At 43.5% G+C, this 25,778-nt stretch overlaps 2 protein-coding genes across 4 annotated transcripts in view; one reads left to right on the top strand and one right to left on the bottom strand.

Moving 5' to 3' along the window:
- rtn1a (reticulon 1a) lies at window positions 1-24,213 on the bottom strand. 3 transcript variants are annotated; one of them, XM_084044852.1, is made up of 9 exons: window positions 23,914-24,213; window positions 12,723-13,493; window positions 11,569-12,291; window positions 3,179-3,386; window positions 2,930-3,068; window positions 2,601-2,670; window positions 1,839-1,885; window positions 1,488-1,546; window positions 1-635 (listed from the first exon to the last, which is right to left on the bottom strand). In XM_084044852.1, the coding sequence occupies exons 1-9, from the start codon at window positions 24,149-24,151 to the stop codon at window positions 593-595; spliced, it is 2,298 nt and encodes a 765-aa protein (XP_083900978.1). In that variant the 5' UTR covers window positions 24,152-24,213; the 3' UTR covers window positions 1-592. The 3 variants fall into 3 exon arrangements, with proteins under 3 accessions (XP_083900978.1, XP_083900979.1, XP_083900980.1); XM_084044853.1 differs by lacking the exons at window positions 11,569-12,291; window positions 12,723-13,493; window positions 23,914-24,213 and adding an exon at window positions 8,395-8,517; XM_084044854.1 differs by lacking the exons at window positions 11,569-12,291; window positions 12,723-13,493; window positions 23,914-24,213 and adding an exon at window positions 5,571-5,618.
- Window positions 24,214-25,596: 1,383 nt separating this feature from the next.
- Window positions 25,597-25,778, top strand: part of lrrc9 (leucine rich repeat containing 9) — a gene marked incomplete at its 5' end in the record, with an annotated part of 34,855 nt that continues 34,673 nt past the window's right edge. The window contains one exon of the mRNA XM_084044608.1: window positions 25,597-25,653. Coding sequence (XP_083900734.1) covers window positions 25,597-25,653 — 57 coding nt within the window. The remainder of the gene's footprint in view (window positions 25,654-25,778) is intronic.

Below are 25,778 nucleotides of genomic sequence, written 5' to 3' on the forward strand. Positions count from 1 at the left end.
TCTGGGCATTTTGCGTTATTTATTCATTTTTTATTTTTTGTGCCAAACCTTACAGTTTGATGTAAGCGCTGCAAAACAAAACGAAACAATGAAGCGTGATAAAAACTGCACGAAAGATATCAAATATTTACTCAAGGCTTGACTTCATCATGCACTTCATAACAAGCAACACAAAAGAAAAACAAAAAGTCTTGTTTCTTTTTTTTTTTGTACTGCGTTGTGTACTTATCTACCTAGGATCTTGTACATGTTATTAGCTGTGTGTGTTAGTGTGTTAACCGCTATAGACAGGTTGGGTGAGGGCTTCTCTCCAGTGGTTGGTTTTAGAGAACACCAAGATGACACAGCACTATTCCCCCACACACACACAGATGACAGGGCTTCCCCAACAGCAAGCAACCTGTCTGCGCTGGACTGGACTGTTAAACCAAATGTATACTTCATCTCATAACGGTGTCGCTTGCCGGAAATGACTGACTTTCGAGCTAACGCGATGTGTCGCATTGATAGCTTGGAAATCTGTTATTTATGGCGAGCGACAGAGTCATGTGATGAAGTAAGTATTGGGCTTTAACATAATGGTGAGACAGGGTTACTCCTCCTTTCGCTTGGCACCAGGAATCTTCGCCTGGATCCTGCAAAAAGCCACCAGGGATTAATATACCGTGGTGAAGCAGTAGTCTTAAATCTGTCAAGTAAATTGATGCTTGTTTTACAGTGTAATTCACCTAAGCTGTCTATGCCCTTAAAGATCACTGGCTAATAAGCCAAATATGCCTTGATAAATTATAATTGTCCTCTAATTAAAATGTAAAATTAAAAACCTTAAATATTTTATTTATTTTAGAAACCGTTCATCTTTTGCTCAAGAGGGGCAATGCCCTTCGCAAGTTGATATTTGTCCATGTGTGGTCTAGTCCTATGGAATGCATGTCGAAAAAGACATTTGAAATATAGATTTGATGACTTAGCCTTTGACATAATGCAATGTTTGTCTGGTTGACAGTATGGTCATAGTCCTCTGGGGTGGGGGAGTTATGGGGAGAAAAGAGAAAGGGGGGATACGGGGGGAAAAAAATACATATATGCACTTCAGTTTGTCTTTCTATGCTGTATCCCAACCCTTTTCTGTAAAAAAAAATATATATATATATATATATATATATATACATATATATATAGATTTGATGCTCATATTTACCTTAGGAAGTATTACGTTTTTTATGTATTCCATACATTCCATAGGGCTAGACCATACATGGACAAATGACATCATCCACTTGCAGGGGTATTGCCCCTATTGAGAGAAAGTTGAACTATTTCTAAAATAAATAAAATATATAAGGTGTTTTTAATTTTAGTTATAGAGGACAATTATAATATATTAAGGCATGTTTGGCTTATTAGCCAGGGATCCTTTTAATGATGATGGTGTTTGGACTTGAAACAAAAGCTTGCCTGCACATGAATGAAAAGCAAATACTCACTTCCCCACCACCGAGTTGACCTGGGTCCGTATTAGTCCAACGTATTGATCAATCTGCGCCTGAAAAGGGAAGGTCACACAGAGGTTAGACTAAATGTTTCTTAATGGAGTTAACCCCTTTAACCTTGGCATCCCTATTTTGGTTGTCATTATAGGTGAACATTTTCAAAATCTTGTACACATTTTTAAACATTTCAAAGAATTTAAAAAATGGATCCACAAGCTTTCGTATCGTGAGGTGTTGTGAGATTGTAGATCTATTTTTTAAATCGTTTGAATAGGGCTTTAGTGGATAAATTGTGGTATATGCAGAATGAGAGAGAACGGGGGAGAGAGAAATGCAGCTTCTCACCTGGTGTTTCTCGTAGACCACAGGCATGGTGAACATGGAGACCACGGCTGTGGGGAGAGAGGGAATAGACTCAAACATGGAACGCACTGTGTCAACAATTTCCCCAGACCACCTCAGCCACTGCAACACTTATCTTGGGTAAATATGAAAAGAAAATGGGACACTGACACTGTACATGCTTGGCAGGCAGTCATTTCTTAATTATTTCCACCAAGGATAAGTTTATAGCTTCTGTTAATACGCTATTGTCATGTTCAAAAGCAGGAGTGCACGCAAGTAAACCACTGACAGACAGATAATGAAATGCATGTTATAATGTCTGTGTTAATCTTGGATCATGGAGCTTGTGCACCCCTGGTAGTTGTAAATCATTGACCGCACAACAGGGCTCTTTTACATGTGTTCTGTGCCGAGTGCGAACTGCCCATTATTGAGCTTTTGATCCTTTATGCAGAGTTTCAAGATGTACAAAAGGCAAATTGCAGAACAAGAAACACGTCTGTGTCAAAGTGTGTGTGTGTGTTTAACAGTTGGGTGGGGTCGTGCACTGAAAATAGAAGACCTATAAGCTCACAAAGCGTCACAGATGCGACGACCCAGTGCAAGCTTGTAGGTTGGCTATTTTTCACAGGTGACATGTCGTACAACAAAGCATAAATTAAGCTTAAAACGTGTTTGCCTTGTCACAAATCTTTGGTCTGAACTAGGCTTAGAGACAGACTGAGCTCAGGTGGAGATTGGCGGACAGAGTAGGACCCTCACCTAGAATGAGCAGCGTCAGGCCATTGAACAGAGCACCCACGTAGGTCAGCAGCCACATGAGAACAGCAAACTGCAAAACAAAAACATTTATCATTATAGCCTGCCTGTGTGTGACATACTACTTGGTATGGTACACACTGATGATAATGATGGATGCATATAGTATGTCATGCTATATGCATCCATCATTATAATCATCAGTTTGACACTATAAAATATAGTGTTAAATCATTTTGACAGACGTGTGCATTGATGCCCAGGGTTTGCAGCCTTCGAAATGAGTCTGTAGGAAGTGGAGGGTGAGGGTGTGCGGAATTGGGTGGACTGACCTTCAGTGAGTCGACCAGATCCTGGACCAGGAAGAGCCTACGGAGCTCCTTCATACAGGTGTTGGAGTACAGCAGAATCTTGTCGGCATATTTGGAAATCTGGTCTTGGGACAGAGCGATCTCCACCTCCAGGTAGGACCTGCAAGCCAACACACAACACGTTGAACCCCTTCCAGAGCAAACGCTACCTACAGTAGCAAACCCACAAACCTACCGACCCCATGTTCAGCGTTCCCTGACGCTACTCACTTGAAAGGATGTCCCTCATCGGTCTTCTGCACAGCCTGAAGCACGGACTTGTAGATCCTGAAGCTGATGGTGGCGGAGAGGGCTGCTAGGGCGAGGTACGCTCCAACGCTGACCACGCTGAACTGGGTCAGGGAGAAGAGGAGCAGGAGCACACTGCCGAACACGGCCCCCGACTGCTTCAGATTCCTCCAGTAGAGCAGGTCAACAGCTGTGTGGGGACACAGGAAGGACAGTAGGGTTAAGCCTAAATTGCACAAATGACAATAAAATAATTCCCAAGTGATCAACGCAACCCTCTAGGCAGTCCCAATATGACACTGTGACAGCATGACCTGTATAACCTCACCCCCATCAGAGCTAGACCTGTCTGTCTATGCCCCCCTATAGTTTTCAGTGTGGATTAGGCCGCTGCACACTACACACCACACATTTGGGTCATATAACTGGAAGCTGTTCACAACCCGACGTCCTCAGAGATCCCTGGCAGTCACGTGTTCCTGTTATAACCCAGCTTCTTAACCTAGCTTTTCATTAGCGTAAGATGAAGCTCGCTCTACACTTATCACGGCTCGAACGTGTCAGAGTGAGAATTCTTTAGATCAGTTTCTTTAGACCTATATATAGAGCGACCTTTGCCAAAAGATAATAGCCGTCTGCCCCTTTCCTGCAAATTGGACAAGTGCCACAATAATCTGTTCTGCCACACGTCAGACCACTGGAACTGTTTTAGGTTTGTGACGTGTGATTATTGTCGGTGACCAGCATCTGGTCTTGTCTCACACATGCGCACACATGATGACCTGCAGAACCCCACCACAACTAAGGTACACCTATATACAGCCTGTTTTCAGACTTGAATTAATGATTGACCTGTATTTCTGTGAAGACAGTGGCAGAAATAGAACCACTATCAGCAGAGCTGTCAGATAACGGCTCAAAGTGACCTGGTCAGACAAGGACTCAGTGGTCAGAAGCACCGTAGAATGATGTTGACCGTTCAGTGCAATGTCACACCATGTTAACCATCTTGATACGTAAAGCATGGCAGTGAGCAACTGCTGTGAAAGTAGTAAACAATAATACTAAGCACCTGAGGCTCCGCCTCCAACGCATCCTGCCGCCAGCAGCCCTTTTTGTCTTTTGTTTTTTCTACATTTGAATGATGCTAAATACCTCCCGTCAAAATCTTCCACTCCCTCTTTATTTTGGGAGGCGAGGGAGACGTGATAACCCAGTGTACCGTTACATCTCAGAGTGGCCGAGAGCCACAGGTCTGTGTTGGCATGAAACAGACCTGTTTCCATGAGAACTGCTCGTTGTCCGGATCACCTCTACTGACCTAGAACGCCACCCTCCACCACACTACCACCACCATCATCTCTCTTCCACTGCAGCTGACAGCGAGTCACAGCTATCCATTGTGACAGAAGAGCTTGTTCGTGTGTTGCCGTCTCCACACCTGGAATCTCTGCAAGGTTTTTTTTGTTTTTACAGTGGAGGAAGAAAAGAGAGGAGATTCTGACGGGTCTCCTGGGTGCCTCTCTCTGCCTCCCTGAGCCCTCCTGCCTGTCCGCCTGTCCGCCTGCTCTAATTTTAGCTGTGGAACTGTGAGCAGCATAGTGATGACGGCCATCTTTACTTTATACCAAAAGGCACCCGTCGATGCCAAAAGGCAAGCTAAAACTGGGTGCAGAAAGGACGCCCGCTTTTACCAACCCTGAATCTGTTCCCAGAGTCACATTCAGACTGCTCCCGTGCTACGGGAAAATACTATACACCCTTATCGATAGGCAACATTGACCTACAGTATCTGTCCCTGTGATCAATCACACTAATAGATCCCAACCGATTAGAGACTGGACTCAGTGGGACCATATCCCAGAGCTTAGAACATCTTTCTCTACACAGCTGTCAGAGTGCCACTCCCCACCGGAGATGTCCTCACTGCCACGGCTCCCAAACTCTGTCCATGTTTCTATGGATTTAAACGGAGATGCTTTGAGGGTCACACACACACACACACACACACACACACACACACACACACACACACACACACACACACACACACACACACACACACACACACACACACACACACACACACACACACACACACACACACACACACACACACACGTGCGGACACACACACACACACACACACACACACACACACACACACACACACACACACACACACACACACACACACACAAGATCAGGCACAGGTAGCACACAACACAGCGGCTCTAACAGCAGACAGACAGACAGACGGGACAGGACAGTTCTGCCGGAGATGAGAGTGTGGACAGGCAAACGGCGAATGTGCCTTGTGGCATGCTGCACAGACGGAAAAGCTTTAGCGAGTGCTGTAGAAGCGTGTACTGACCTGCGGCTCCCATGGCTGAACAGGGAAAGAGGCAGCTGCTTTATTCACAGACAAAAGGAGAGCTCTGAGGGGGGAGTTCCCCCCCTGCGCAGGAGGGGAGGAGCCACTGTCACACCAGCCAATCATTGCAAGCCCTTTGCATGGGGGGGACTAAGGAAGGTGGGGGCCAGCCAAACAAGGGGAGCGGTTTGCAAAGAACCAAGCTGCGATCCAGCACACACATAGACACACACACAGCCTTTCCTATGAGCCCTTTTATAACATGGCTTTAAAGCTCAGAGCAATGAAACAAGTGACAAAGACTGCAAAGCAAAAACTAAAATAAAGACTCTGTATCCCGTATCCAAAATGGCGGACGGGTGTCTCCCTTCACTACAAGAAGATGGAGTTCTTTCTACTATCTCTTTTATGCATAAAATCAATATCACGCTGACAGTTTGTGTGGCTAGAGAGGGGCTGGATGTGACAAATAACAAGGATGTTGTGTGAAGATGAAACATGTGAGCTAGAGCTGGCTTTGTGCCTGCTCCATTAAAATGCTTCGGCACCAAGGATCTGGTGAGCACCTGCCTGATGCAGTTACCATAGTTACCGTGCTCCATTTTCTGTCCTCCACTCACTGAAAGATGGAGAACGAGAGGAAGGGAGGGGCTGAGAGAGGGGGAGGAAGAGCGTTCCTTTGGGAGCACATATTCATTTGCTCTGAATCTGGGGAATCAGCAGTGGCACATAATGTGTCTCCATACCCCAATGGCCACAGACAGCCACTCCCTTTATTATAGAACACAAAAGGACAATCGCAATTTAACATAAAGGCAGCAGTCGTCAAGATTATGTCAACAAGAGAGACACAATTGGTGTTAGACGGGTTTGAAAAATGTCAGCGATGGAGTCGGACGTTACTAGTTCTAGGCCAACATCGCGGCCAACCTGAGTTTGTTTTTCAATGGTAATCTTAAAATCAACATTGTATGCTAGAAAGAATTCAGAGCTTATGCCCTATCCCTCACCCTGGTACAAGTGGTTTAACCAGCTGTCAACCTGATTTATATTTGGTTGCGCACCAGTGTCGCACACCTACAGCAGCCGATATACAAGCTCACAACGCGTTGCACTGCGACGCGTAGTGAGCTTGTAGATCGGTTATTTTTTGGTGCGCGACACCCACCGTGCACAACTAAGTATAATTCAGGCTTTATGATCTAAGTAGCGTTAACGACCAAAGCCCAACTGGCCAAACAACAGTACTAGTCTATATATACATTGTCAGGTTTGTAGAACTGAATGAAACATGGTTGAGGTTTTCAGTGTCAGAGAAAATGAACAGACATTGTGTAAACAGGAAGTACAGCAGCTGCCTGTCAAGCCATGACTGTTGATAGTAGTATTCCAGCTTCTGATAATTAGGACACCAGAGCACGTTTAACTCTGAAAATAATGATGTGATTTTCCCCTCTTTCTTTTTTTAGTGAAGCTAGTTTTAGCCTGACCCCATTATATCACTGAAGATGTTAACACTGCCTCAAACCAAACCATCAGATAGAACAAGCACAGATGCAGAAGGCCTATGGCTTATGATGTTCTTTTACAACAGATAGAATTGATGTGCTTTCAGCCGGAATCACTTATACAAAACAAAAAAAGAGCTTACTTGAAGAAACCCCTTAATGTCCCCCTTATTTGTGCTGACAGTATCCCAGTGGTGGTAAATAACCTGGGGTGAGTCAGCTTTAGAATGTAGTGTATCCCATCAAGACAGGCTATTATGTCATTCACCTGAAGCGTGCATTTAAGCCACATCAAATGTCCAATGAGACCCAAATGAAATGGCAAATATTTGCTTTCTCATGGAGGTTTTAACAGTCGCCACCTAAAATCGCTGATTGTTGGTCCGTTGGTCACGCCATTGCATTTTGTCGCGCCATTGCATTTTCATCCGTTAAGTAATAAATCACAGAAAATGGCAGTGGCAAATTAAAAACACAGCAGTGGGAGGGGAAAAGAGGAAGCCATTTCCCTTCTAAATCCCTCTTTCTGGCCAGCAGTGCTGTTGGCCCTCTATGCTATGGAAAGAGACAGACGGAGACTGCGTCTCATTGGCCCAGTCTCTGCAAGGTGCCATGGCAGCCATGGAGGAGAGAGAGAACTGATGTAATCATGATGGGTGTGCCCTGGTTTCCATGGAGACAGTTCACTGGTGCCGTTTGGATGCTCCGACTGCTGCCTCATTAGACAAACACAGGCTCACTGATGAACACCATAAAATAAAATAAAAAGAAATAAAAAATTACCCCACCCCCGCAGAGCCTATGATACTGTATGCGGAGTGGGGGGGGGGGGGGGGGGGGGCAATGACACGCCCTTGTCTAACGCCGGTTGTTGCTACATTAGCATGCACAAAAAAAAACAGCCGTCTCACGGAGAATGTGTATTTTAATGAATCAAAACTGCTATTGATGTCTCTTAGCCGCCCCCCCCCCCATTGTTTCATCTGCCATCAGGGCGTGTCCGTGCAAGACAGGAAGGGGGGTGCAGGTAAACAGCGCTGTTTGCTAGCCCAGGCCCTGATGAGACAACACAATAGGCAAGAGATGTATACAGTACATGCATGCAAGGCACACACACACACACACACACACACACACACACACACACGTACGCGCACATTCCCCTACCTCCTCCTACAACTACACAAGATTGTCCATACCCAAAGGCTTTCATGCAGAGATATCAGTTCATCTATCACAGCAAAAAAATACACACACTACCACAAACAGTGCACACACACACACACAAAGAAAAACAGGTCAAAACACATCGGTACCCTGGCCCTTCCAGCCGGTCCAGGAGCATTCCTTCTTGGTCACATCTGTAGTGGCCTGCATGCTGATGATCGCTTAATGTCCCTGATTTCTTTCTCTCTCTCTCTCTCTCTCTCTCTCTCTCTCTCTTTTTCTCTCTCCTCCGTTTTTCTTTGTCTTTCCTGTTGTTCTCTTCGGTTGCGCTGACTCACTCACTCATTCCAGAAAGGCATGAATGGTGGAAGGACAGGGGAGAAAGGCAGGCTGAGGCGAAAGAGAGAGAGATGGAGGAAGGAAGGAAGGGAGGGAGGGAGGGAGCCAAGGTTTCCAAGGTGCTGCCGGCTTGCGGGGCACACAGACTGATGCTGCGGAGCGGTGCTAGCTAGGAACAGAAGGAGAGAGCGAGTGTGTGTGTGTGAGGGGGCGACCGGATTGTAAACACCACACCACAGTCGGCACTGCAGCGAATCATCCATGCAATGATTAAATACCTGGGGGAGGTCTTTTTTTGCGGGGGGGGGGGGGGGTGACTAGGGTTTTTCTCGAAAGGGGAGGTAAGCACCTTTTCAAAATAAAAGTCCCAGCAGAGTCTCAGAATTGACTATTACTGGGGTCAGGGGAAATGAAAGGGTTAACCCGCATATAAGCTTTGATGAGACACAAAAGAGGGAGGATGCACTGTCATCTAATTGCTAGCGTGCACCTCGTACCTAATTTGTAATGTATTTTATCAAGTATGGCACATTTCTGTTTATGTGATTAATAAAAAGAAGGAATAAAATGCGCAAAATAGCAAATTGCCAAAAGCTACATAATATATATAATAATAATAATAATTCGGCCTATTGGCACTTAACCATTTAAGTTTACTGTATACCTATGATGTATACTGTAGCCTCATATGATGGTGCCTTAAAATTGCTGATGTACAATATACAAATATGTGTCGCATCACGATGCTTTGTGAGCTTGAGCTAACTTGTAGATATATTTTTTGCTATTTCTGAAAATGTTTGGAAATCTTCCTAATGACATGCCCAAAATAGGGATGGCAAGTTGAAAGCGGTTAAAGGAGATGACGTCAGGTTGCCTAGCATTCAGACTGTGAATGTTCTGTGTGGAGTCTATGGATTAGATTGGAGAGCATACATTGCTAAGGGAAAATCTGGCAAACACTCAACTCCGCCTTTTTTATTTGTACAATAGGACGTTTAAGCTTGTAACCACAGATGCAAATAGCTATTTTCACTACACCTCACTGATTATTGAAGTCTGAGCCAAAGTGCTTGTCCTTTAATAATTCATAACCGTGCACCCTATGCAGTATATCACACAACAGTCTGTGTTTAATGTCTTCCGGACATATTGATATATGTGCATGTAATTTAGCTTAGGTAGGGGTTTAGGGCGGCCCCTCCAGAATGGATTAGCAATGCAAATGGTCCCACAAAGATCTAAAAGGCGTAAAGCAAATTGCGTAAAAGCTATGTGTAATAGAGGGAGACAACACTGTCTCCAAGGAGATGGCATCTTGCACATACAAATTCCCACATAATAAAATACAGCGTAGGGCTAGACCCGAATTAATGCTGTCATTGGTCCCGTCCCGTTCCCCAACTATCCACCACCCTGTAGACAGCACACCACACCCCCCCTGTCTGGGCCTCCCTGCCACAACAACCAATAGACAGGAAAAAAAATGCATGTATCTGAACTGAGCCTTAGCATGCTCCCTCATCACTGTTACCATGGCAACTGCTGTGGAAGTGCACAGACTGGAACATGATGTCTGCTTGTCTCCAGAGCCGTCACGGTGCCCTGCTCCCTCTAGTGGCTGAAAAAGAAACACTAATGTGCAAAACACACATGACCTGCTTTTTTTTTCTTTTCTTAGGCATTTCCAGAACCTTCTTTTCATCTGTTGGTAAACAAAACAAGAGGGGAGAGGGTCTATTCAACCTTGAGTCAGTAATGTAAGCCTCTGAATCTAAAAGAATTACACACCGACCTAACCATTATTGTCCTCCCTCATGGTTGGAGTAAAGAGCACGTACAAGCAACGCACTACGCAGTTTCTTGAGGCACGAGGAGCCAGTGCAAACAACAACTCAGATGCGATCTCTTTATCGCCAGATCTATCAGGATATCAAGTCCTATCCCCTCTAAGCCCGTAAGTCGATGTGTGTGTGCCCCAGTTTTCACCATCACAGGATTACATAAACCTGACAGCCAAGGACAGATGATAGAAGACAAAATACTGCTGCTGACGTCAAATGCCTAGCTTAAGCATTGGTCACTCAAAAGTGTCCGTCACGTGTGAGTTATTTCACAACGGGTCACCATAGGAACGTGGTCGGGAGACAGATGGCCAGTTGGGACGTGGGAGTGTGAGGCAGTTTGCTTTTATTATAATTTTCTTTCTTTTTTTATAGATTTCTCTGCAGTTGGTCTGTACCATTTCCGCTGAGAGCAGAGATTATGATGTACTGTTTTGGCAACGTGTGCTCATTTCTGTGTAGCTGTTGATTGCCATGTTAGGAATTATCTCACTTGCCTCTTTCCCCAGTGTACCAGCAGAGGGAAGCAGATCTTATAATCACACAGAGCAGGCAGTTCCCACCCACCCTGGCATCAAGGCGCACACAGAGCAGTGGAACAGGCCGTCCCTCACAGCAGCAGCAAGCAATTTAATTTCCTGGCTAGGTCAACAAAACAACGCCACAACGCATCATGCTTGCACTTCACACACTCGGTTAGGATGCAAACAAGCCCAAGTGATGTTTGCCCTAATTGTAGGCATGGTTGGTTATGTTGTGAATACATTTCCATGCGTTGTCTTTTTACCCTATACAGATAATGGGATAAGCTTTTAAAAACCCAGTAAACACACATACGATGGAGCGTCCCCTCTGACACAAACACATTTGAGTAGATACTTTACAAAGCTACCTGTTCCATTAGCTGATTGCACTACTTCATGAAAGACCATAACGATGATGAAAGTGGCTTATAAAGCCCACCGCTGCAATGAAAACAAAAAAAAAAGATTACAAAAGGGTGTTATGGAACCAAAAGGTCCCACAGATGATAACCACGAGGCTGTTTCAGGGGGCTGTGTATTCACCAAGTGAATGGTGAATTCTAAAGTGTCAACCCAAAAACACTGATGAGTATAGAGACGAAAATAGATGACTAACCTTTCTGTTTGTCAAAGCCTTCCAGGAAGATGGAGGTGGGAGCTTTCCCTATGTCTCCTTTACCCTCGCCGGTTTTCTTGATCTCGCTTCCCAGGTCCTCCTGTGGGGGCTTCTCTGGGCGCACCTCTGGGGGCACGGCGGCAGTGGGGGGCTTGGGCTTGCTGGGGCGATCCTCCTCTGTCTTCACTGGGGCCTTGATCTTCTCATCGGGCAGTTTGATCAGGGGCTCGGACGGAACCACCTCGGGAGTGCTGCGGGGAGGGGGAACACTGGGAACCAGAGGCGAGGGGGCGGTGACTGCCTGCTTGGTCCCACCGGAGCCTACCTGCTCTCTCTTGGGGCTCTCCTCAGACGCAGACTCAATGAAGAGCTCACTGTCAAGCTCTGCCTCTCTCTCCTCCCTCAGGATGCTGTAGGCTGAGGGCACGCCATGGTTGCCAGTCGGGCCAAAGCCCCCCTTGGCAGTTGGAGGGTTGTCAAAGGGGTTGGTAGACTGGCTGAAAGTGCCCTTGCCACCAGGCGGCTGGGAAAACGGGTTGCTGCCGGCGGCCTTGGCGCCGGGCGTGGCTTCGCGGCGGAGGGGCTCTTCAGACACCAGCTCAATCTCTGAGTCTCCGGACTCAGCGCTGCTGCCGTCCTGGTCCCTGCTGCTGGCCTTGGTTCCTGGGCTGATGCTGGGAGGAGGAGCAGCCTTGAACATGTCAGGGGAAGGGCATTCTTTTTCTATGCAAAAGGAAGGGAGGGAGAAAGTAGAAATGAATGAATAGAAAGTGTTTTATTCAAATTCTCTCTGAAGGTCAGTAAGATAATAAACACTGATCTGATAGTATTTATATATAAGCCCATTTCCACCACTGAGTCAAAATAAAATAAAATAAATAATTGTGAAATCGGAAATTGTGAGTTATGAAGTTGGAAATTAGAGACAAATCTGAATTATTGTAATATACAAGTCAGTATGTAAGATACACACATTTTTACTCAGTGGTGGAAGACCAGACATCTGTTTTGTCCCATGTGTCTCAGAATCAGCTTTATTGTCACATCATAGGTTTATATGTGTAAAACTGTGAGTGCAAGCTCCATCTTTTTTGTTATTTCAAAAAAGAAAAAAAAACTACAGATATCTAAATATATACACAAAGCATGCCTACCTGTAGGTGAGGCATTGGGAGTGGAGGCTGGGCTGTTGTCCTCTGGCTCAGATAACGTCACAGTGGGCACACCCTGCAGGCCCACGCTAAGGACATTTTCGCGGTCTGAGGCGCTGCCCGCCGGAGAGGTCCTTGGCGCTGGCTCGGCCTTGGCTGCTGTGGGCTGGGTCTCCATCAGGGTGATTTTCACAGGGCTAGCCGTCTGAGGGGTACCACCCAGGTTATGGTAGGAACGGTAATCTGACACCTCCTCGTCAGATGGCTCCTCCACGTAGGGGAAGGAGTGAGAGCCCAGTGCTGAGCCTAGATTCTCTTCTTCCTCCTCGTCCTCCTCTTCTTCTTCATCCTCCTCATCTTCCTCATGTCTTCCAGGGTTCTTGTCCATGTAGCTGACCAGAGAGTCCTGTCCGGAAGATGTGGTGTCCACCAGGCCCTGCAGAAGCCCCTTGCTCTGGCTGTGTAGGTCATCGCCGTGGCTGATGTCCATGTAGTTGTACGCCTCGGTCTTCTCTGAGCCCAGGAGGGACCTGGGCTGCATGTCGTCTGACAGGTCAGAGGTCATCCTGGCACTGGAACTGAACATGCCGTAGGACTCATGGGAGGAGAAGCGATCCTGGGAGGAGGACACCGAGGAGGTCTTGGTGGGCTTCAGGTCATCTGACAGGTAGGAGGCCTCTTGGCTCGAGGAGAAGCTCTGATTGGACAGCAGTGAGGTATACAGGTCGCCGTCGTCGTTCATTGGCTTCCGGAACAGTCCAGACATTGGGTCATCTGGAGCGACAGAAAGAAGTGAAACTCAGCAAGGATCCACAGCACCACACAACTAATTGCATTTTCTAATCTGACAGCTCTGTGAACAGAGACAATTAAATAAACAAGACCATTCTAGAGCCAATGCATGGGCTGGAGACATATTGTGGCAACGTGAGAGCAGGGGAGAGAGATGGGGGTGTGGGGGTGGACGGTCTGCACAGATCAGTGAGGCTGCACTAACAGAGGGCACTTGTACCCTGCACTGGACAAAGGCACATTGTTTGGGCCCTAAAAGCTCTGGTGCCAGGGCCGGATTCTGGTCTAAATCTACAAAAAGATGCAGTGGGTGTACTCTCTTTAGTGCAGCCTCATGTCTGCTTTGTAATCTTACATCCCCACTGGGTTACACACACACACACACACACACACACACACACACACACACACACACACACACACACACACACAACAGTAACAAAGATAGTCATTCAAATCATTTACATAGTACTTTTTAAAACAGCTACAAAGTGGTTTACACTTTTTGATAAAATAATACATAAAACATAAGCATTAAATAAAGCAATAGATCAGAGCATCAATTATATAAGAGCTCTAAGAGATTGAACTGGTTTTGCTACCCTTAAGTCCTCAGGCAGGTCTACGAATACAAAAAAGATAACTATTTAATCATTATTATATAAATATGCTGTGCAACATTTCTCTGTAATCATGCAATCACAAGTGTGTGTGAGTATGCAAGCATGTTCATGCATAATATGCACACTCACATGTGTCAGTAGGATATAGTTCTGGTATGCTAAGATAAACTGTCTGCTGAGAGCAATATCCATTTGCAACAGGTCCCTGTAAAGTAATTTCAATGTCCCCACCATCCAACAGGCTTAAAACTCATGGCAGAGTTGCATGCACACATGTATGCTGCATACATGCTAGTGGCTAGCCTATTAAAAAATGATAAAGCATAATGGTATTACTGTAGGTCAGTCTATTTTACACAGAGCACTTAGCGTAGATAAAACTGTTAACAATACAATACAAATCTCAAAATCTGCATGCAAAGAGAATATTGTATTCAATGCACAAGTATATAGTGTACATACAGATATACACATAGACCCAGGCACAAATGGAACAGAAGTTAATTTAATTTAATTTCAAAGACATAAATCATAATTGTTGTGTATAAATCATAAATTGTAATCTTATACCGCCATTGTTAATAATTCTTTTTTAAGAAATGAACTGACATCACTGTTTTTAGTCAATACTGGTCATGATTGTCAACTCACATGGGGGTATGTTTTGTGCTGAAGTGAAATATAATCACTTAATGTCTTACTGAATAATTAATTACAATGCATGAGAAACATTAAGGAAAGTTATGTGAGATATAATCTGTTGAGAGCCTTTATTTTCCCCGAATGGACCATATCACATATCAAAGTCAAGCAAGACCACATCAAGTCATTTTCCCCTGTCTGTTGTTAAGTCTGAAGTCATCACATTTAAACAGACTGTGGCCCACATCATTAGGACTTGGTTGGCAAACACATGTACAAGCATACCGGCACATTCTGTACATTACATGCATATGGTAGATCTTTATCGCATGGCACTCAGTGCTGCACTTGGTTCTGTGTTTCAGTAGTGTGTTGCATGCAAGTCGTAGTTTATGCCTCTACGAAGTGATTTCCCCTGCTCTTCAGCCTGTCAATCTCCCAGGGCAGCGGTGCTGTTATAAATAGGCTGGGTCCAGCTGCTGGGTTGAGTGAGGGGGGTAAGATTTAAAATAGGAACCTTGAGGCTAACCCTAGAGGAAGCAGAGTGAAGGACAGAGGATCTCTAGATCAGGACGTCCCGTCCCGCCCCACCCCATCCTTCCTCCTAATAGCTCCACCACCGCTTCCCCCTGCTCCCCCTCCCATCATTAACAATACATAATCCTGCAGGACAATGGCATGACCACTAACTCAACTCGCCAGTGCTGGGGACACTCGGGAGTGGCGACGTAATGTGATGAACAAGCAAGCGGGCAGTAAATGTCTTCACTACTGAACTTCATGTCTACGTTAGCGACATTTCCGAACCGCCAACGCACACAAGGCTTCTTGTGTAACAGATGGGTGTTGCAGCTTTCCAGCTGAGTGCAGTTCAGTGGGATGAGGGCCCTTTGACGTGCTGCTAGAGGCCAGCCGATATGTAATCCTTTAGTCTACTTCCACCACATGGAGCCTCTCGGCCATCACCCCTGATGGCGCTGGCATAATCTACCTGTCACTGACTCACTGTAGAACCTACCTTACTGTACTAGTGTGGGAAGCACTGCTGTGTGGTGGGGTGAACTCTGGTGCTGTGACCTGCCAGCAGTCCTGAGGACTCTTAGTTATAGATAACAACCACCCCTCCCCATCCCCTCCCACCACATCAGCCTGTTCTATGCTGTGATGCTGGGTGAGTCGCTAGCCATCAGTTGCTAGAGGCATGTTGCGTAAATAATATCAGGATGGATGGAGACCACGAAGGGCAGTGGATCTGGGAAGCCTCCGAACAAGCTCAGCGTGTCAAGACGAGGTCGTTGTAAATCTGCTGATGTGGCGTAGCACTCAAGACACTGAGGAAAACATCTAGAACAACAACAACCATGAAAAACCAAGGAAAGTGCTTTTCCCTTGATTCAGGCAGCATTGGATGGACATGGGAGGAATTCTCCGCTCAAATTTCTTTTTGCCACATCATGCCACTGAGGAGGGTGTAGTTAAATAAATAAGGATGTGCTGGGAAGGGGGTCAGTCCTTTTGTTGTCCTCTACAGAGCCAGTGCAGATCCCTCAACTAATGCAGTCTGACAATCTCTGCTATGCCCGGCCTCTTTAATTAGAGACAAAAACATGAGACAGGAGACTACATTGAAAGTACTGTAGTGGCAAGAAGGAATACAGGATTTACATACAGCAGAGAGATTTTCTTTTACCAGACTGTTATTTTGTGACTCATAGCCATAATGTCAAACCCACAAATATAAAAGCATAGGTAGGATAAGCACCCTACTTCACAGCCACCTCCTTTTCTGAATGACACAATGATGCATATTGCCATGGATACCATAACCAATGCATGTTCATATCGAACAAACATGTCACGACGAGGTCCCCATGGATCGATTACTTCCTCTTCTGTGTTTAACACGGAAGCACAGCATAGAATGGAAATCCTATAGTTATTCCTTGTTAGCCATGAGGGCCTGGTGGAGACACAGGAGATGTTACAGGTTCATCAGGCTCAGAAACCTCCTTATATTAAGCCTTGTCAACAACAACCTGTACTGAATATCAAATTAACTGTTTTTTTTTTGGTCTGCCCAGTCGTTGTCAATGATAGCATCAGGCTGTCTCTCAGTATTTAAACGTCAACATCTGTCAATCCATTAGACTAGAGCCATTAGATAATGACGTCATAAATCCATGCATGCCTGTCTCAACCCTGGTGGAGTCACCTTTCAGGAATCCTCTTTCACTCCTTTGCCCTCCTGAAAACTGAGCTGTCGAGATGCTGAAGCGGCATGTGGCACAAAAGAATACATTTGTTGTTATTGTTTCTTGTACGTATTTTTAATTCAAATCCGTCATACTGTGTATACTTAAACATAAACAAACTTAAAAACAGAAAGAAAAGACATTTCTGAGAATCACTCTACTAAAGGGAAAATAGATACTGTTAGCTTGTCATGAATATACAGTATATTTGGAGTAAAACTTTATGAAAGTCCATAAATTCAAGTCTTACTCATTATCAGCACTCTGACTGACGGCTGCACATAGAGTCTTAATTATTAAAGCTTATTGGTGTTGATGTAAGGAAGAAACATAAAGAGCACAAAAGGGGCTGCACAGTGCGAGCTTAAAAAGAATAATGGCCGGTCGATAAGAGAACAGCTGTTGGGGGGGGGGGGGGGGGGGGGTGATGAGTTACAAATGCCCTGAAATACATTGATCCATGGCAGAAATACATTGATCCATGGCATAGAATTACAGTAAGAAAACTCAGGTTATACACCATCTTTAAGACTCACTGAATTCCACACAAGACAAATGTTGTTGTTCCAGTGGTCTTGGACAAGGTGGTGGTAGGCTTTGGTACCCCACCCGTCAACTGTATCGATCCTGTTTTGCTGGCTAGGATAGAGCAGTGTGGATGGATGGATGGATGGATTGAGGGTGGATCCAGTCTGACTGACTGCATACTGTCTGCTTTGGGTCACAGCTGTCAATTAAGGATGCTCTAAAATTGCAATTACATTGGATGGTGGCTCTGAGGGCGGATCTATGCAATTAAAGTCTCATTTAGGTTGTATTTTGTCGTACAACAGTGCATTATGCAGGACAAAATAAATATTAAACATACGCTACACACAGTAACCATGTCAGATAGTGTCCTTACAGTAATGAACTGTTACCTCAGATCTAATTAATCTATTGGCTGAGCAGAGTGACCATCATGTGCCACAATAGAAATCTTCATGGCTACCGGAACAAAAGAAAGGCTAAGTCTATTGTACTTCATCTTGGGGTAGATGGATCTATAATTTCCCCTCCTGCTCAATTGCCCCACAATCTCCATGGGGAGGGGGTGTGAGTCGTTGTCAATGATAGCATCCAGCTTCCTCGCTATACGCACCTTCGCCACCACCTCCACCCCATCCAGGGGCTGGAAGCTGGCCTTCCTGACCAGCTCACAACACCTTGCATCGCAATGCATTATGAGCTTGTAGATCTGCTATTTACACTATGTTTAAAAGATTATGACCATTTCATTGACCGTTTAGGTGACGATATAACGACATGCCCAAGATAGGGACACCAGATTGAAATAAGAGTGCGGAGACAGTGCAATAACCAATTGACATTACTTTAGACAGGTGGTAAAACCGTGGTTGCAGACCATCATAATACAACCCTATACAGACGACTGTGTTAATAGGCTTCCAGTAAAATTAAACAACATTTTAAATTAATTTGTCAAACACTTAGGTTGCTGCAAATCCATGATGATCATATAGCCACTACCTGGTGGCTATGCTATGAGGGCGTCATATGATCATAAAAATAACTTGTTTTTTATTTTGTGCATATGGGGATAGACAGGGATGTTAACTGTCATCCAAAATAGTGTTGTTGATACAATAAAATATGTTGTTCTATACTGATAACCGAGAGCATCCTCCTGACTGCAAGGATCACCGCCTAACATGGGAACTGCAGTGCCCTATACTGTATTTGTTTTCTGTTATTTCTGTTATTTTATTGCTATTTTTTGTGTGCTATTCTTTTTGTTGCTGCAATGTCACGGAGCCGAAACCCAAATATTTTACTCTGTTATACTTGTATAATGGGATGTAATAAAGTATCTTAAATCATAAGGTTTCTTGGCAGTGTGTCCTTCATGCCTTTACTTGTGTCCTTCCCTCAGCACTCGCTAATTGGCCGTGGAAGGTGAGGAAGATGAATGAGATAGGACTGCTGGCTGGAAAGACCCAGGATGATCAGAGAGACCCAAGTCATCCTGTGAGGCGACACCATCGAGAGGCAAGCACATATTATGGTTAACTCTTGTTTAGCCACAGTAGCTGAGTTCATTATTCATATAGTGACAGCTTAAAGAGAGTAGCTGCAGATGTGGTGGTGGAGGATCGGGGGGACAGTGGAGCAGATGGTTACACATTTGCTCATGCCTGGGAGTTGCCCAGTGCAACCACAGTCCTAACTGATCCCCAGAGGGAATTTGTTTTTGATTCCCTTATTGAGGAAAGGAAAGTTCTTCTCCGTGCTGCAACTATCGATTGTCTTCTTAGTGACTATTCTAACGATCACTTTTTTGATTATTCGAATAATTGAGAACTGTGTTTTATTTGATTTATTGGGGGACATTCAACAAATCAAAGTGAAAAGATCTAATAGATATTTTATAATCGACTAAATTGATTAATCACTTAAGCTCTATTTCATACTTTGTCGTACCACAGTATCGTGCAAAAACGATTTGTTTTTTTATACAAAAATCGATTGTTTATAATCGATTAAATCAATTAGTTCAATTAATGCACCCCTAATGGCTGTGCCCAGTTTTTGCCCCAGACGGTTTGAGCATATGATCCGGTGACCTTCCCACAATCAGGCTTATCGGCCATTACGACCCTATCCCCTCCCCCTGCACTCCCTCATATCAGCGTGCTAAACCTCTAAAAAGGTCTTGCTCTGCCTGAGCCCCCAGTGGGAATAGAGAGAGTTCTTCTCACTAACAGTAGCTGCTCTGTGCTTGGCTATACAGTCTACTAAGTGCTGTCTGTCTGTGAAAGATAGATATGGAAAAGTCCCAGCCAGCCGCTATGCTGTCTCATCCTTGGGTGTTGATGTAGAGGAAATGGACTACTCTAATCCACCTATCAGGCACTGGGATTGTTATGAGAGAGCAGAAAACAAAAACATGTTCGGTGTGTTTGATCTTTAATGACTCATAAGCACTGGGTAATTAACTGAAAGAATATCTAAACCCACAAGAACCAATAATCAAATTATCGAGAAGCAGTCAACAAATCGACACAAATGATTTGAAATCGATTTTTAAAATCTACTAAATCGATTAGTTTGATTAACCAATTAAGCCCTGTATTAATCTTCATTGTACAATGGTGGGGTGCAAAAAATGCGAATATAGCCAATCTACAAGCTCAAAATGTAATGTATCGCGACGTGTTGTAAGCGTGTTGCTGCTATTTTCACTATTATTATTTGTTTAATATAATGATTCATTCATTGTAATCGAGACAGAGGTTTGAAATAATCATGATATTGATTTGAATCGCCCAGCCATGACACAGAGTAACAAAAATGGTGCAATTCAATAAAAATGCCTTATCACAGGACAGTCTGGAAGCTGGTAGACAAGGGAATGGATGGGCTTGGATGACAAATTGTGTGTCATCATTTGTGTGCAAATGTTTTCTTCTCTGCCAGAGGTCAGGGAAACATTAGAAGAATGACCATCTGAACTAGTGGGGCAATATTCTGTGTGCTTTCCACTGCAAAGACATTTTTAAGAGTCAGACTAAGTCATGATGCAGAGATGATGGAAGTAATGTATAAATCATTTGAATTATTATAATGATGGTAATAGGAAATAGTGATATGAGCATTTAGCCTTGATACTCCTCACATAGCTCATCTTGATACTACTGTGGTAATTGGATACATCATGCAACTTAAATCGGCCTAAGGTCTAGGGATGGTTAACTAACTACTGGTTTAAGAAAGGACAGACAGCGTTCTGGTCCCTCTAGAAGTACAGTAAATTCCTCAGTGTTAAATTAACTTTTTAAAATTAAAATTACAATAAAAAAAACGTTAAACGTTACCCAAATGAATGGGTCGAAGTGGGTCCATCTTTACAATCTCAGAGTTAAATTAACAGTGGGGATTTTCCTGACTGAGTAGGGCAGTTTCACAGCTCATACTGTGGTCAAGACTGCTACTTGATGAAACGGCCTTAAGCTTTCTAGGACTGAACTGTAGGGCTGAATGGACCATCATATCCAGTGCACTGGGGAGGGGGGGGGGGGTCGGGAGTGAAGGTCCTTGACAAAGATCAGGCCAGACTTAAAGCCAGTCCTTACCAGAGCTAAATGTATGCTCTCTGTCCTGCTATCTGTTCAGAGATCTCCACACTGTGTCCACCAAGACTACAAGTGACAGAGCAAATTAATGATGATATGGGTCAAGCTGGCAAGAGCAAGTGTAAGGCAGGTTTTTCAATGATAAAACTTGACTGTTGATAGACTGTACTGTGTTTTTTAATACAAAACATTGTTTTTTGTTGTTTTGTGTGTATATATATATATATATATATATATATATATATATATATATATATATATATATATATATATATATATATATATATAGTATACAAAACAATAATATATGTAATAGACTGTACTTATATTCATCTATTTATTAATTGTTGGGAGACTTGATATACCGTGAATCATACTCAGTATTGAGTGTTGACATTCAGAGACCCAGTCCAGATATCTAATGTCAATCCCGATGGAGAGGGTGGTGCCTTGTATGGTTTCCTCCGCCATTAGTGTGTGAAGGTGTGTGTGAATGGGTGAATGTGATGCACATTGTAAAGTGCTTTGGATAAAAGTGCATAAATGCACCATTTAGCATTCATCTTATCATAAAAACTATTCCTTTTAGACTGAGTTAAGGAAAACGTATGAGAGACTGCATTTTTAGATCCTAGCCTATGTTATTTTTGCCTGTTTAGAATAGATCATGAAGGTGGAAGCGCTTGGCCAAAGTGAAGAGGAAGCTAGGCAGAGGTTTGAAACACCATCTTATGAATATTTCAGTGGAACCCTGAATGAAAGTGCAGGGCTCCAGTTCTCCAAGCGGCTGGTGAGCCATGTTTCCTTGGGATTAAAAATAGCAACACACGCTGAGCTGTGATGTGCTGTGCTGAAGAGGGTGATGAACTTAGAACTGAAGCATGATTGGTGCTCCCTCAAAAACATTACTTTAATCAGCCATTGAATGTATATAAGCTCACCCTAGCCCACAGATCCTTCTCTCATACTGAATCAGGCTACTTGTTACTCCATGACCAAAATACGCTTCTGCTCAATGATCTCAAGTTCCTTGAGACTGTGATGACTGTGACGGACAAAATGCTCAGTTGATCCTAGCCCCAAATGAACACATTTGCTAACCGTTATTATGAACTCTGAACACCATAGCCTTATATTGCTTTAAATTGTGTTGTAAAGCCTACTAAATGTAACTAAAACTGGTTTACCCCAAACCTGAATCTGTGAATGCGGATAATCAGCGGCTCCTGCATTAATTAACATTTTATTAACTAAAGACAGATTCACATTTTAAGACACAGTCCACTAACTGTTCAACAGGCTATTGATGATGCATACAACATTCCAAATGAGTTCTCCTCATGGGCAATGGCTTAGTGTTGAAGACAAAAGGTCTGTGTAATCGCATATGAAGTAAAATGTATTGTGTTTGTTTGATCTGTTAATAACTAGGCTACTACAATAGCCTTTTCCAATAAGGCTCCAAGAACAACGTTTTCAGTGTGTTCTGACATATAGCTACATTTTTTAAACTGAAATCCAGAATGGAGAATGCCATTCTTTTAAATGATTTTCACCAGGGCCAAACAAAGTTTTCCAGATTGAGTCAAAAACAGTGGTGGAAAGTAAGTACATTTACTTAATTACTACTTAGGTACAACTTTTAGGTACTTTTACTTTACTGGAGTATTTCTAATTTTGTATACTTTTACTTCTACTCCACTACATCTCAGAGGCAAATATTGTACTTTTTACTCCACTAGAATGATTAGAAAACTTAAGTTACTAGTTACTTTGTAGATTTGGATTATTATTACAAAACATACATTAACCTCTTCATCACTATATACATTTCAGCCATTTAAAAATGGCTGGTCTACAAGCTCACAATGCTATTTTCAAACGATTTTCATTCATTTGAAAACTTTAAGTATATTGTTATGCCTTTTGTACTTTTACTCAAAGTACATTTTGCATTCCAGACTTTTACTTGTAAACTAGTGTTTCTACATTGCAGGATTGACACTTTTACTGAAGTAAAAAAATGAGATTTTTTTTTCCACCACTGGTCAAAAACAAAGTACCTACCTACAGTACATCGTGGACGAATAATCGGTTATATATACGCTGATTGTTGCACTTGCTTCCAACTCTAGTAGGCTATCCTAACGGTACGCTGCTAACACCCCAGGACAGGGGTCTTCAACAGGGGGTCCGGGACCCCCTCAGAGTAACAACAGGGGGTCCACCAAATATTTGTGGAACATTAGCCGACAATAGCAGGTCTACAAGCTCACAACGCCTCCTGCTGTGAGGCTGTGAGCTTGGAGATCTTCTATTTTCGGAGAGTTTGTGTAGTGGGAAAATGAGCAGACCAAGTACAGAGCCATATTTAGTCAAGTTGACTAAATATTGAGGGTTTAAGGTTAACTATCTGACAATAGTATACACAATAACATGAATCCAATAAAAGATCATGAGTGTCAAACCAGTCTACGAAGCTTAATCTGCAACACATTTGTTATACAATATGTAGTGGGGGGGGGGGGGTCCCTGCTTCATCTCTCTCTCAGCTAAGGGGTCCTTGGTCTGAAAAACGTTGAAGACTCCTGCCCCAGGAGATGTGGGTGCCTGTGGGGTCTAGACTGTGATAATAACAAGGCGTTCCCCCTGGAGCAGCAAACTACACCTTTGTTGTATCAGAACAAAGTGAACTGTATCTTCTTTTCTCGAAATAAAAAGTCACAGCCCTTGATCAATAACTCGTCTTTACCTGTAGATGCAGTTTCCATGGCAACGGGAGGAGGCCTTTTTTGCCCGTCGTCCTGAAATTGATGAAATTGTTGATCCAGGACGTCGCCGCCGCTTTTGGGCTTCAGCTCCTCACGCAGCTCGTCGAACCGACGGGGCGGCGCGCTGCCAAACAGGCCGTTCCTCTCATAATCATCCCCGAACCATGACTTCCCCTCCGGACCACCGAGCTCCTCCTCACCGCCGGGCTGAGCAGACATGCTTTTATAAGAGCGATTAACTCGCTTGTGTAACAACCGCGGGTTTATATATATATACTATAAATCTGAGCCTCTTATGGTGCAAGAAGAAAGAAGATGCTGGAAACGAGCAGCACACAGCGACACCTGACTTGTCTGTCTTCTCCAGTACTGTGTGTGTGTGTGTGTGTGTGTGTGTGTGTGTGTGTGTGTGTGTGTGTGTGTGTGTGTGTGTGTGTGTGTGTGTGTGTGTGTGTGTAGTCAGTTGATGTTGTTGTTGAAATGCCACAGACAAGACACACAGACAACACGATCCGGCCGGGAGCTGGAGAGAGTGGAGGGTGATTGTTTTAGTTCAGTGCCTCGGTACTGACGTCATGCTGTCAATGGCTACCGATGGTTGGCACTTATTTGGGGCAGCAGAGCAAATGGTGGAGCCTGTCTCATGATCTTAGGCATATATATTATATATATATATATATATATATATATATATATATATATATATATATATATATATATATATATATATATATATATATATGTAGATATGTATATGTAGATATGTATATGTATATGTATGTGTGTTTATTTTAAAAAGGAAAAAAAACTGAAAGGATACCCGGTATTGTATACTTGATATATGAAGCTTGGTGAAATCAAACTGTGCAGGCTACATTTTGAAACATTATCTGAAAGAGGGCCCAATTAAACAAAACAATTACATAAATATGATTTGGAAATGTGCTGGAAGGAAGTTCTTGTATTTACTATTGGTGATGTATTGCATCTAATGAACGGGTGTTTTTAAATTAAAGGAATAACATTTGGAGATTTAGGGATCTTTTGGAAATTGCCTTGCAATGTGGCGCCCTCGTGTGGCTCAGAATAATAACTCCAGTGGGATGCGAAGGTCTGGAGGTTTGGCTCTAGCTACGCGAGATTATGATCAGGGTTGCCATGTCTGCTTACTATAAGCGATTTGTTTTTGTTAAAATCTTTAAAAAAAATATTCCACATTTTTTAAAATGTCTTCAAGATTCTTTTGAAAATAGCAGATTTACAAGCTCACAACATGTCGTACTGCGACGCGTTGAGGGGGCTCGCTTCTTTTGGGCTTGTTTTCTTAGGCCTGGTTGCTTATTTCTCTTGGCAACTTGGCAACACTGATTGGGACAGAATAAATAAGATAAAAAAGTCAACATGGCGCCCTAGCAACAAGACGCTCCTACATAGAAACGGACGGGTCCCAAACATTCCGAAGCTGTTCAAGCATACAGTTCACTTTGCTCACCTTTACTTCGGAACGGCTGTCGGAACGTCCGTCCTGGGGGAAAACATTTTTATTTTGTTTTTGTTTTGTTATTTGTGATCACTATAATTTTAATGTTTAGTTCCCATAAATCAGAGCTATGTTCATTTAATAATGTATTACTTGGCTTAGTTTTGATCAGTTACATCAAACAATGACACAGGTTGACAAGCAAAGGCACAGTGAAGATGAAGATATCATCAAAGAATTGGTAAGTTTTATACATTCTAAATTGGGACCAGTTTATTTCCCAGTGGAGTGTTTGTGACTATCAGTAAGTAGTACCTGAAAATTGAATCTGCTCCCAAATACTGTCAAGTCATTTAGGTTCATTTC

Source organism: Gymnoscopelus microlampas, assembly GCF_963454915.1.
Source record: "Gymnoscopelus microlampas genome assembly, chromosome: 20".
Classification (NCBI taxonomy): Eukaryota; Metazoa; Chordata; class Actinopteri; order Myctophiformes; family Myctophidae; genus Gymnoscopelus; species Gymnoscopelus microlampas.